At 41.6% G+C, this 12,789-nt stretch overlaps 4 protein-coding genes across 5 annotated transcripts; 1 reads left to right on the top strand and 3 right to left on the bottom strand.

The window, feature by feature from the left end:
- The first annotated feature begins 189 nt into the window (after positions 1–189).
- LOC117147628 (vesicle transport protein GOT1B) lies at positions 190–2,754 on the top strand. The gene is made up of 5 exons (XM_033314593.1): positions 190–334; positions 401–492; positions 581–759; positions 1,446–1,527; positions 2,571–2,754. The coding sequence occupies exons 1-5, from the start codon at positions 310–312 to the stop codon at positions 2,613–2,615; spliced, it is 423 nt and encodes a 140-aa protein (XP_033170484.1). The 5' UTR covers positions 190–309; the 3' UTR covers positions 2,616–2,754.
- On the bottom strand, positions 1,677–2,364 carry LOC117147629 (cytochrome b-c1 complex subunit 7). The gene is made up of 3 exons (XM_033314594.1): positions 2,236–2,364; positions 2,073–2,120; positions 1,677–2,009 (listed from the first exon to the last, which is right to left on the bottom strand). The coding sequence occupies exons 1-3, from the start codon at positions 2,273–2,275 to the stop codon at positions 1,762–1,764; spliced, it is 336 nt and encodes a 111-aa protein (XP_033170485.1). The 5' UTR covers positions 2,276–2,364; the 3' UTR covers positions 1,677–1,761.
- A 347-nt stretch (positions 2,755–3,101) lies between the features above and the next one.
- On the bottom strand, positions 3,102–10,354 carry LOC117147624 (ethanolamine kinase). Of its 2 annotated transcripts, XM_033314587.1 has the most exons (5): positions 10,156–10,343; positions 7,372–7,759; positions 4,462–5,030; positions 3,947–4,396; positions 3,102–3,697 (listed from the first exon to the last, which is right to left on the bottom strand). In XM_033314587.1, the coding sequence occupies exons 2-5, from the start codon at positions 7,756–7,758 to the stop codon at positions 3,616–3,618; spliced, it is 1,488 nt and encodes a 495-aa protein (XP_033170478.1). In that variant the 5' UTR covers position 7,759; positions 10,156–10,343; the 3' UTR covers positions 3,102–3,615. The 2 variants fall into 2 exon arrangements, with proteins under 2 accessions (XP_033170478.1, XP_033170479.1); XM_033314588.1 differs by lacking the exons at positions 3,102–3,697; positions 3,947–4,396 and adding an exon at positions 7,139–7,203 and having other exon boundaries at positions 4,867–5,030; positions 10,156–10,354.
- Positions 10,355–11,130: 776 nt separating this feature from the next.
- Positions 11,131–12,405, bottom strand: LOC117148123 (proteasome subunit alpha type-7-1). Its single transcript, XM_033315345.1, has 3 exons — positions 12,184–12,405; positions 11,877–12,106; positions 11,131–11,812 (listed from the first exon to the last, which is right to left on the bottom strand). Exons 1-3 carry the CDS (start codon positions 12,283–12,285, stop codon positions 11,395–11,397), a joined length of 750 nt encoding a protein of 249 aa, XP_033171236.1. The 5' UTR covers positions 12,286–12,405; the 3' UTR covers positions 11,131–11,394.
- Positions 12,406–12,789: the final 384 nt, after the last annotated feature.

Genomic DNA, 12,789 nt, shown 5'->3' with positions numbered 1-12,789 from the left:
ACACAATTATGTCAAATATTATATTTTTGGGAAAATACGTATTAAATGTTAGAAATAATTTTTATTTAATACATTTCATTATTTCTTTGCATCCAAATTGACTGAGACCAAGAGGTTTTTCAATAATTAATCAGCAGTTTGAATGCTTTACAACACTGAAGCGGTTGCATCCCTGCAAACATTGTTTACAGTCGTTAGCACTTAACTTTGAATGAAAGTCGAAATCAGCTGTTTGTGCTTTGAAATTGAATTGGTGTTTACGTGGATTTAATTTTTCTGAAATCAAATTAAAGCATAGCCAAACACAAAATGATTGAAATATCAGATCTGCAGAGTAAGTAGCCATTGATATGCGACAGCCATCAGCGCAACTAAACCGCCTATTGAAATCTTCCCGCAGAAATTGGCATCGGCTTGGCTGGTTTTGGCGTTTTCTTTCTGTTTCTCGGCATGCTGCTGCTGTTCGATAAAGGCCTGCTCGCCATTGGCAATGTACGTTACCCACATGCACCTGCACCATATGCCCCATATAGCACACCCTGCGAGCTCTATAATAATAGCAATCGCCTCTTTCCCGCAGATTCTATTCATATCGGGCCTGGCCTGCGTCATTGGCGTGGAGCGCACCCTGCGCTTTTTCTTCCAACGGCACAAAGTCAAAGGCACAACGGCCTTCTTCGGGGGAATCGTTATCGTCCTGCTGGGATTCCCCATCATCGGCATGATTATTGAATCCTATGGATTTTTCGCACTCTTCAGGTTCGTAGCACCCTGCCCAAGTCCCAGTCGGATTCGTTTAAGACCATTTGAGCGGGGCTAGCCGGTTACGCACTCCACATGGTCTTCTCGCTTTCCCGCTCTTAATATACCATTCGCAAGTCAGGGCTTAGCAGTCAAATTTGCTGTCAGATTACTTCCTTTAGAATCTTTTAATATTTTAATTGAAAAACTGCAAGTCATGTGGATGGGACAATTCGGCCCCGTGGCATTAATAGCAACTACAAAGAATAATTCTTCAGATCCGCTTACAAAATAAGCTCGATCAGTTGCTATAGCTGCTGATCAGAGCTACAGAAAGCAACAAAGTATGTCCTTTATTCAAATTATTCGCTGTTTCTACGTTTTTTTTATACATTTTTTCCTATCTGTATCTCTCTCTTTTTACCTATTCAATGCATGCTTCTTCATAAGCTGCGACCAAAGGGGTAACTTAACAATTACCCTGATATATGTAGGTCTTTTCATTAATTAAAATATCTTCTAACGAACGTTAAAAGGTCTGCTTCATATATATTCAAATAATTTATTTAAAGTATGGCAAATTCAGTGATACCTTTAACTTATCTTCGAAACGTGCAAGATGGCAATACAAGTGGAAGTAACTCCTCTTAGTGATTGATCGTTTACTTTTTAGCTCTGACACTTCTTCCCTTTTTTATTTTTAGCGGCTTCTTCCCCGTGGCCATTAATTTCCTAGGCCGAGTGCCTGTTTTAGGATCGCTGTTTAATTTACCAATTATGCAAAAGGTAAGGTAGCATGGAGAGCCTAACAAAAAATAAAAATTTAACATAGCAAATAGCCCATACTCATGATCATTTAACGCGCTCATCTCGCCTTGACGCGAAAGCCCATTGAATAAACTGAAGGGTCCACATTCCCAAACGACCACGCAGACTCGATTTCATAGCCAATTTTGGTATTTATCTAAGCTATGTATTTCAACATTTACAAGTCCAAAGTAGAGGGATTTAGTGGCGCGTTTAGTGGATCTTTTCCCAGTCCTCACGCTCCTCGCGCTCCTTCACGACCTCCTTGAGGTAGGGTTCCAGATACTTGACGTCCTCCTCGTACTTGGTCCACTGCTCCTTGGGCAGAATGGTCTTGGTCATGGACAGGTGGAGGGCCCTCATGATGCGGTAGTTGCGCTCATCGTACAGCTTCCTGGGCAATCGACGGACGGCCTCCTTCACATCCTCGTTCTCATACAGACAATCATCGCGATGCAGACCTGCAAAAATCGATGGCATCAAGCTCAGCTGTTAGGAATCACTAGGTTATATAGTAGTCCTACCGTATTGGTTGAATCCGGAGAGATTGTAGGCCCATCTGCCCAGATTTGCTGTGGGGAAAAATTCGCATTACATATTTACGTAATCATAATATTCCGGCGTTCTGCGCTGCGGGATTTGTTGCATGCAACGTGTGTCCGATTGTTGCCCGTTCGTTATACTTACAGAGAACTGCGGGTCCCTTTCTGGCAATATAGTTCGACATGGTTTACGTAAAATTAGAAGTCGGGAAAGAGATATTCCTCCAGCCTTTTTATTTTAGGTATGAGAACGTTGGAGATGGGCCTCTCGATAGCTATCGCACCCCGTTATCGATCAACGATTGCACTACGGTTGCGTTTGCACAAATCGATTTCCGAAATATACTACAGACACACTGCACCTATCGATATATCAAACTCAAAAACATTCGTTACAAATGTATTTTTATTTTTTAATTTTAGAGCTCTTAAAAATAATAATTATATTTTAACGTTTTACCCTCTTGTATTTGTATTTAGATTGTTCAAAAACTTGGAGGAGACGGCAACCGAACTACAGTATAATTACATCTCCAAAGTTGACCATTTTGCAAAGACTTTTTGTATAAAGTAAATAAAATCAATTCAAATTCTTGTAAACCCATATAAGTCCATGTAAAAAACCGCCTTCATAAACAAAATACTTGTAGTTTATCAAACCGAATTGTGCCTTTCTCCTTTTGTAATTTGTTATGGGAAACTATCCGAAGGTTTTTAATTTGGGCTTTCTTATAATTTATTTTAACCAATAACTTTGATTAAATTAATTAAAAATTGATGTCTGAAGACATACAACTTTCACTTAACTTGTAAACGGGTATTGTTTATAAAACAGTGAATCCAAAACCTAAAGTTTGATTACAAAAAAGGAAAAAAATTTTGGTAATTAGCGGAGTGCTTCGACAAGCGGAAATGCCTACTTCTCATTTAAATATTATTTCGCCAATTTTTTGCGATAAGCTCCCGCCAACGGTAAACCCTTCATTAAAATGATTGATAGCGTTTTTATTTTAAAGTACATACCTTCGCTTTATTATGACTACAAAATATCAATTTATACAAATTAAAGAACATATACAAATTCTTTATATATACAGTGCCCTCCCTTAAGAGTGAACACTCGAATATGTGAACTTTTAGTAAAAGTGAACGATTAATTTATGACATTTTAGAAACATTCGCTTAACTTAGTAAAAAAATCAAATTTTTTCAAACGTGGTGTTTTTGAAAATTATATTAAATTGTTTATTTTTTCTGTGATTCGTTATAGTGAACAAATTCGATTCAGTGCACACCCTTGGTTCTCAATAGTCCACTGTTTCGAGTGAGCACTGTACATACACTAAGGCTGGCACGAACACGACACTAATTTAAGTTTGTTTCGGCTTTGTTTCTGATTTCTGAACACACGTTATATATATACATATGTATAACATTGAGACCCGTTCCAGCCTTAGTTTATACATATATCACTGGGCACATAATTTAGTAACTCCCAATGCGCTGAGTGGCCGGGAGAGAGAAATCACTTATTGTTCTTAGCTGCAGTCAATGACAAAAACTCCACCTTTCGAGCCAAGTACTCATTATAACGAAGAAATGCATAGCTAAATGGGGCGAATAAAAAATTGGTCATTAGTATCGATTGGTTGAAAGGGTAGTAATTGGGGGAAAAAAAAGGAATTGCAGGGTGCACAATAATATAATAAATCCATTACAATGGCTGTCTAATAGATGTAGATTGCTCTCATCAAGCAAAACTGATATATACATCTATATTTCTAAAGGATATATCATTTAATTGCATCGTGCATTCCCAAATTGAAGTTACTGTCCATATACTATGCAACACGCACCCTACGTAGTCGAAATCGATAGTGGAATGCTCGGCTTGCAACAGGGACCACACCGTCCAAAAGATATGCGATGCCAGCGCAAACTGATTGACCTGGACATAGAGCAGTTCGACTTCGTCGTTCTGAATGTGGCTGCGCTGTAGGTACTCCTCGAGGTAGACCCTCAGCCACTGCAGCTGGAACTCGCGCTTCGGGTAGCGCGAGTAGTCGACCTCATCCACGCCGCACATCTCCGCAAAGTGGTTGCCAATGTCGAAGGCCTGGAAATTGTAATCGGCATACTCGTAGTCGATGAAGTTCACCGTATTCAGGCTCTGCGTATAGATCACATTTCCCAGCAGAAGATCGTTGTGGGAGAAGACAATCGGACTGTCCAGAGCCTCGAGGTATTCATATAGCTTGTTGAACTCCTCGCGCAGGCGGCCGATAGGTAGAAACGTTTCTTTCACTCTGCAATTGCAAATCAAACACAATGAGCGAGGGAACAATGAGGGCTAAGGATCTGGTGTCCGTACCTTTTGTGTTTTTCAGCATCACTAAAACGTTCAGGTACTAAATCAAGAAAGCTCTGCGTCTTCTTCCAAATCATCGGCATGGGTTTGGTCGCCGAACTATCCCCGTGCTTCCTCACCTTGCGATGCATCTCGGCCATGCGACGGGCGACCAAGGGCCAAATCTCTGGACAGAGCACACTGTCCGTATTCAGGGTGGTTCCAGGTACGTATTCGTAGACGAGGCCGTTCTTGAACGTGGCATACAGCGATGGCGCTAGCCCATACGTATGCAGTAGAAGAAAGTTTTGCGTCTCCGCCTTGCGATCTATCAGTAGGTCCGTTTTGTTACCGTATATCCTGACCAGCACTACGTTATCGGAGTACTGTACAGGTGAGCCGTCGTCCGTTGCCCGATCGTCTGTGTACTCATCATCGTCCTCCTTCTCGATGATGACTGGATCCTCGGACTGAACCGGCGACAGGCCCTGCGTCTTGATAGGTATATACGATCCGCCGTTCTCATCGCTCAGTTTGGAGATCTCCTTATGAAAACATCCGACCAGTTTGTTTGTGATGCCATCGGTGAAACTCTAGAATAAGCATAAGAGAACAGCACCATTAAATCGTGCGCACATCTATGTGGATCCAGTGAATGGGTTAGGATGGATTAATTACTAGTCAGCTAGAGTTGAGTAGCTACGTGATTTGTGTGCTTTGTTTATTGTACGTGAAGTTATTGCATCATCACCTAATACCAATTGCCATACGAAGAGGTTCATTAGTAGCATTCAATGGAACGTTTTCGGGAATTCGCCTTTTAAGCCGCAGCTCAAGAGCTACAGTAAAGGGCTTATGACCACTTCCTTATCGACTCCACATGCATGTACATATGTACACATGTATAGAAAAGAGTGAAGCACATGGGTGATAAACTTTGTGACACCAGCTATTTGCGTGCTAAGCGTCTCAGAAAGACCACCTTCGTCTTGAATACGCATATGGTGCTTTTTTTAATGAAAACACAGAAACAGATAAGATAATGAATTGCTAAACAATTTAAATTCATAATATTCAAAGCGCAAAAAGCCCAGAATGTGTGAATGGTGAATGAAAAAGGAAATTTGCAAAATAGTAATTAGTTCATTTCAATCACTTCAATCTAAGAACCCTGCTGGTTTTATTCATTTCTTGGAAACGTTTATTTATTGCAGGTATAATCAATATTTCTCAGTTATTTTCCCTTTGCTCCGTGTTCAATGCACTCAAGATTAAAGTAGTAGTTTGTTCAGCAAACACGTGTGTTTCAGATCGCTGGCGATATAGTAAATTTTCCACTTCATATAGCAGCTATAAAAATGTCAATAGTTAACCAATTACTCCCATGACAGTTGTGTGGCATAAATAACCGTGGAACTTGAAGTAAAACTTAAACATTTGGTTTATGGTTGAGCAACGGTGCCTATGACGCCATGGTCCATGAATCAACTCAGATTTTTGCTCTCGGCAACAAGTATTCATATTGTAGCTTTTATTATCACCATTTCGTCTGAATGGCGCCAAGGATTTGTGCCTCCCCATAAGGATGCCCCCCATCCACTTGAATCCTTTGCAAGCGACAAAAAGCGGCTACCAACGTGTCTATAGCTTTGAAAACGGACATGACATGATTTAGACTGTGTACCCATGTACTATAGAACACCAGTCACTGATCAAGGGATGAACCACGTTTTATGGCCCACCAGCGATTTGGCAAGACTCAGCACTTGGCAGTTCCGACTGGAGGAGCTGCCATAAAGCTGATAAGTGAGTTACGGACAAGCTGTGTACACCAATTAGACGTCATGCCTATGGTGCGGCGTACACAGATAGCGAGGTCAAGGCGCACAAGTGGCTTCCGATAAGGCAAGAACGCCCCATTTCGAAAAAACCGGAGTGATTAAAGGCAGCCTCATACATACATCATACTCCTCTAACTCGACAGCGTGCCATTATCAAATCGGGACAAACGAAATCAAGCCCCTAAAAAGCGAGGGAAAAATACGGCTTTTTTTTCGGATCATCCGTAAATTACGGCCGGACGGACGGACGGTAATGGTTATCTGTAAAAACACTCGAGTCAATGCACCTGCCTGCTTTCAACACCTCCATGCCAGGCATATAAAGTATTGTGGCAATTGGAGAACGTGCGATTTCATTAGAACTAAGGCGACTAATTGGCACGAAGGCCTATTTCTTGGCTCGCACCCGTTGCCACCCCGCTCCGTTTGTTAGGAGGGGGCACTTATTATTTCCCCCCGGAGTCGAGGGCTAGATTAGCCGCAAACTGGTTTCTACTGCGACGCGGGGTCTGAAGTCTCCGTAGTTCAATTCTCGCTGTCCTAACACAACCAGCACCAACACCAGCGTAGTGAATAATGTTAATTTCGAATAACAATCCTATGCGTCTCTCTCTCTTCATTGATATAACAAAGTCTATTTACAATTATCATGGCGGCAGCAGCGAATATATATGTATATTATATAATTACTATTGGAAGGTTGGCTGTTGTTGTGCAATAACCCTGTTTCAAACAATGTTAGCAACTACTACGACTCTATATCTCTCTATATATATGTGCATAGGTATGTATATAGTAGAGTATATAGCCCACGTTCCGCACACCAGTTAGTGATCGTAATAAATGATAAGGAAACATACAGCGTCGTCATCACCATCGCATTTTGGGCCGGATAACGATCTTCGATCTGCGGAACTACCCTGATCTGATGGAGAATGTAGAGAATATGACATTGATGGTTTCGTTTTTGCATTGTATATAGTGTGTTGTTTGTCTTGTGATTCAAGTTGTTTGTGATTTAATTGTTGAGATTATGCTATTGTAGATTGTGGGGGGCGTTATAATTTTGAAGGTTTGATGAGGTTTACGTTACCTTAAACTCGACGTGGCTGAGGTCCCAGGTCGGTCGAATAACCTTCAACAGTTCCTTGGCCCCTTGAATCACGTCGGCCTCCTCAACAAATATGGGCACAAAGGGTACGATTGCCTCTTTTCTGGATTTATCCTCCTGTTTGGCTCGAATATCGCGCGGATTTTGTTCGTGTTCGTTTTTATTTTCGCTCCCGCTTGGATTCGGATACGAATTCGAATTTGAATGTGAATTCAATTGGTTCTGGACCTGGTTCGATTGCGATAGCGATAGCGTTTGCTGATTGACCGTCTGACGAACTAAGGATAAAGAATCTTTCATCACTTTGGGGTTGCCGCCACTTGTTGAAATCTGTCCTGTGTAACTGTTGCTCTTGGTTTCTGTGCCCATTCTATTGTATTATATATGTGAAATACGAAAGTGTCAGGTCGGGTCATACACATAGAACGACAATAACAACAGCATGTAAAATGAGTAGGTAGGTGGCGTTAGTTAAAGGCTAATCATCCGAATGCAAAACCAACCGAGAACCCAACCAAACCAGCAAAGATATCCCCCCAACGAGCCGCAGCCAGATGAAAAATTAAAACAACCCAGTAAGTATACTACGTCCATGTCCTCTCACTCATGCGCACCGAAACCAGAGTTTTGGATGGAGATGACCGCACCCAGTTAGTAGGATCTGCGTACCATGTGGGAAGTCAACCAAACACACCCACTTCACCACTCGAGTGAAACTAGCCTTCTTTGGGTTGAATCATATTTGTATCGCTCATACTAAATTTAATCTCAGTACGCCACCAAAGGTGTATTTAGTAATTTAAGGTTTATTTATTATATAGCAGATATAGAAGATTGTACCGCAGTTAGGCTAAATCTACCTCCTAAACAAAAACTAATCTACATAATGATCAACACTTTTAGAGTCCCAAATGTGCAATTAACAATTATACGAGAAAATGTTCGCTAATTTGCCAAGCAAATAATATATATGTACGTATATTCCATAAAAAATGGTTACGGAAAATAAACCTTGAAATTGTGATGGTCAATTCGTTAACTGGTTTTCGCTTGGTACAGGAAGTTTCTAATTTCAGCAATAGATAAACATGCTCTTCTACCCTCATTAAACACCAAAATTCGCAATATAGATTAAAGCTGCCTCAAAATGATACTTATAAATCATTAATAATGATGTAATGAATGATACGATTTGCAAACTAACAACTTGTTAATAGTTAATTATAATACATAATGCAGTTCTAACTACACAAATTCATGCAAGTGTGTGTGTGTATGATGGGACGCTTTTTGATTACCATTCTTCTTAGACCTTATCGTTGGACATTATCTACTGACTAGATCCATCATCTTGTCATCATTTTCGACTATATCACGAAAAGCTGATTCAAAAATAAACTTTTTATTCGTTTATGATAAGCAAACATCTCGAATATGCTAGAATCAAACGGCAACAATAACTAACTGTTTACACTAATGGTGCTATTGTGCTACCCCGTGCTGTATCGAGTCTTCGAATTCGACACAGCCGGACGGAAAGTACACGTAGCCGTGTGTACTCGAAATATACGAAGGTGCGTAAGGCGGTGACTATAAATCGGAGAAGGTAACGAAACAACATACGTATACGTATATGCATGGGATAAGGTAAGGGGGTCAAAATAAGTCAATAAGATCGTCGTGTTAAGCCAATGTCTTAAAATACAGGGGCGTAACGAGGGGGTGGCTAAGTTTTTAATTCGATCAAAGGCATTTTTAAATCGGAATTAGGCTGTATGCACTTAATTTGATTACAATTGGAACTATTTGGGCGGTGACGCCCCGAAATGACCCCGCTGACTCCGCTCCTGGAGCCAGGGAATGCACCCACACTCGCGCACAAATAAATAGGGCGTAAAATGCTAATCTTGCGAATACGTGAATGTACATACATGTGTATGTACATGCTCCACGCAAATCATGTGTTGAGCAATGCAAGTGTACATTATGTACATGCGAAAGTATGTAAGATCGGAAATCAGGTGAAAAGCCCGGGGCCCAATAAGACAGGTGGGGGCGGGCGCTTTAGCACGGGACATTTGCCTTAATATTAACATGTTTTCTGTTTCGCACTTTCTTCATTTTTTCATCTTTATTTTGGTTTTTTAGCCAGGCCAAAAGTTTACGCACACAGTGGCAATGTATGTACGTGCAAGGGTACAACTGCATATGTGTGCATAGTAGGTGGGATTAGGGCCCATCTGCACGGGCTAAGTTTCCCTTATATCCCGTAATACTACTCGAATTCTGTTAACTTAAATGTTGTGAATGAAACTAAAATATATATAAGCTACATTACTTTGCCAGTCACATTAAAGGCCTCTTTTAAGCCTCAAAAGCGGCGATTCCATGCGGAATTTAGGTCGTGCGAAGGGGCCTTAAGCGCGTTCTGGGTTAAGAACCCCCCGCCCACGACCCCCTCACCGTGACGACCCCTCCCACAATCCGAGCATCCTTTTTCCTGAACCCGGTGCGATATTTGTTGGTTGATTCGAAGGATTCCCATACCAGGTTTTGATTCCGATTCGGTGGTTCTGAATTCAGATAGTGATTCGATTCGATTCGATTCGATTTGATTCGACTGGATTTGATTCGTGTTTCGCATGCAATTTGAGTTTTGAAAACGACAAACAAGGTAAAATAATAATAAAATGTGTACCAATATGTCAAGCGTCAACGAATGCAAACGCACACTGAGGTGAATTGTTAGTTGTCTACACACGTTACCTTCGGGTATTGATTGTTTTTTAAAAGAAAACACAAAAAAAAAGCCGCGAAAATCACACAACCAGATTATCGATTTTGGCCCCCGCTGAAATTGGCGCACACAACACACAAATTTGACTGGGGAACGAACAGCGGGCGATGCAAACGATTCGGTTCCGACTTGGAATATATAGCTGCCGAACTATCGGTGCAACAATCGGTTCGCTCAACCGGTCGCTCCATCTGCCGGTAATACCAAAACGCCTCGGTTAAGTGGCGCGCGTATGAAGGTACTTGCGCTTAGCCACCAGCTGGGCACACTGCACCGGCCTGCATAGAGTTTTTCACGAAATTATCGCATTTTGGGGGTTTTCCAACTAGAATTGGAATAACTGGATACTCTTAAATTACTCACAAGTTGATTTTTAATGCACAACTTTTCGCAGACCACTTTTCGACAAGAGCAGTGCTGCCAGACTGTTAGACCGGCACGTTACTGGTGTGTTTTCTAGCACATTTATCCTGAATTTTCCAAGCTGGTGAAATATTTTAAGGCCTTCTATCTGCACATTCTTTTTATATAGGTGTTCCCAGAAAATCGACTTAGCATGGAGAACGCTGCTAATACGGCGTTGCCAGACTGTCATTGCATTTCTTGTTGCTCCTTGTAAGAGCCCGCCAAACTGAAATTTAATTTGAATACAATTTATTTCTTTCTTCCCCTGTTCTTCTGCTTTTATAATATCCCAACTGGATGATATCCCAACATTCCCATTACTAAACATGTAAAATATATAGCTATAAAGTCCAGTAACATCGTGGTATTTATACAATTACTTTTTGTCTCTGATAAGGGTGTCATTAAAATGCATTGTCATACCACTAATGTAAGGTTTTTAACCCTTTATACCCTATAGCTTGCCCATAATCCTCCCGTGAACAATCTTGAACCCCAGATGCAAGAACAAAGTTCGAATATCCAAAAGGAGCTCCGCCTGATGTATGATGACGCATGTATTTTATACAGATCAAATATTTTCATACCGTTTTACAGGGTTCCGAGGAATAGAAAGTGGTAATTAAAAAAAGTATGCATTCGGTTCACCGAATTCAATTTGAATCGTTTTCAAAGTCAAATCAGGTTGGCCACAATGAGCAGACAGAATGTGGGCGGCGACACACGATAGTGTCGCCGAATGCATTTGGAAAACGATTCAATGCAAAGGCCTTCTATCGAAGAAGTGTCCCAGCTGCTGGGTGTTACTTTTTCTGTTTCTTCTTCTCGAGCTCCTCCTCCTTCTCCTTCTCGATGATCTTAACATATTCGGTAATGACATCGGTGTCCAGCATTTTCAGTGGCTTGCCGTTCTCCATGATGGCCACCTCGAGATTGTTCTGGCCCGACTGTGCCACCTCCAGCAGCGCACGAATGGCCAGTTTGACGGCTCCGTGCTCGTTGGCCACCTCCTCCTCGCGGTAGGACTTCTCGAAGAACTCGCGCACAACCTTTGCCGAACGCCCGGTGGCGTTAGCCTTGTACTCGTAGAAAATGCCCGACGGCTCAGTCTGGAACAGATGCGCAGAGCCATCGGCATCGAAGCCGCCAATAAGGCAGGAAATACCGAAGGGACGGCGGCCATTGCTCTGCGTGTATTTTTGCTTCAGCTGGGCAATGAATCTAAAATGAAAGGCCCAAAACCATATAGAAGCTAATTTACTGCGACAATTTCACAAACCCTTACCTGGTTATGTACTCGAGGGTCACAGGATCCTCGACATTGAGGCGATGGCTCTGGCACTCCACCTGGGCACGGTTGATCATGATGCGAGCGTCGGCCGTGAGACCGGCAAAAGCCATTACAACGTGGTTGTCGAGCATGCAAATCTTGCGCACCTTTCGATCCTCCTGCAGTTTGGCCACCGACTTCTTCTCCACGCCAAGCACAACGCAGTTGGCGCCGCGAACTCCGACCTGCGAGGCGAAAAAGTGGAAGAGTCCAGGTTTGTTTCGGTTTGGCGGCACTGCGAATGGTACTAAATTGCACTTACCGCAGTCGAACCCTTGCGAACGGCCTCCTGGGCGTACTCCACCTGCAGGAGGTGACCGTCGGGCGAGAATATGGTTACAGCACGATCGTAGCGTGAGGACATCTTGTTGCTTTATTCAATAGCTGAGGTACTTGCAGAATATTAACTAATAGCTTTTTCCTTCTCGAGTTCGCCAGGCAATGATGATGCTTTTTTGAGGAAATGCCGCAGTGTGACCGCAGCAGGGGTTCGATGAAAATTACTAAAATAATACTGTTTCGCAGTGAACGAACGATATATCGTTTCCGATATAATGTATCAGAAACAATACAATTGTTTTTATTTCAGTCTATCCTTGGTATTCTATTCTATTCCAGATTGAAGTCTATTTAAATGCTATAATGCTTTTTTAAGCCGTTTTACAGCTTCAAGGTTGTAAATAACTAGGTAAAATTTCAATTAATTTATTTTTTCATTGTATGTTAATATTGTTATAAAATAATCAAAATTTTTTTATTTTATTATTATATATATTTATATATAATAATTATTATAACAAACAAATGTTACATTAAATGCACACAAAATGCACTCGCTATGCCGGCCCTGGTAATCGGTGTTCATCGA

This window comes from Drosophila mauritiana, chromosome X (genome assembly GCF_004382145.1).
Source record: "Drosophila mauritiana strain mau12 chromosome X, ASM438214v1, whole genome shotgun sequence".
In the NCBI taxonomy this organism is placed as follows: domain Eukaryota; kingdom Metazoa; phylum Arthropoda; class Insecta; order Diptera; family Drosophilidae; genus Drosophila; species Drosophila mauritiana.
This window is presented reverse-complemented; position numbering and strand designations above follow the sequence as displayed.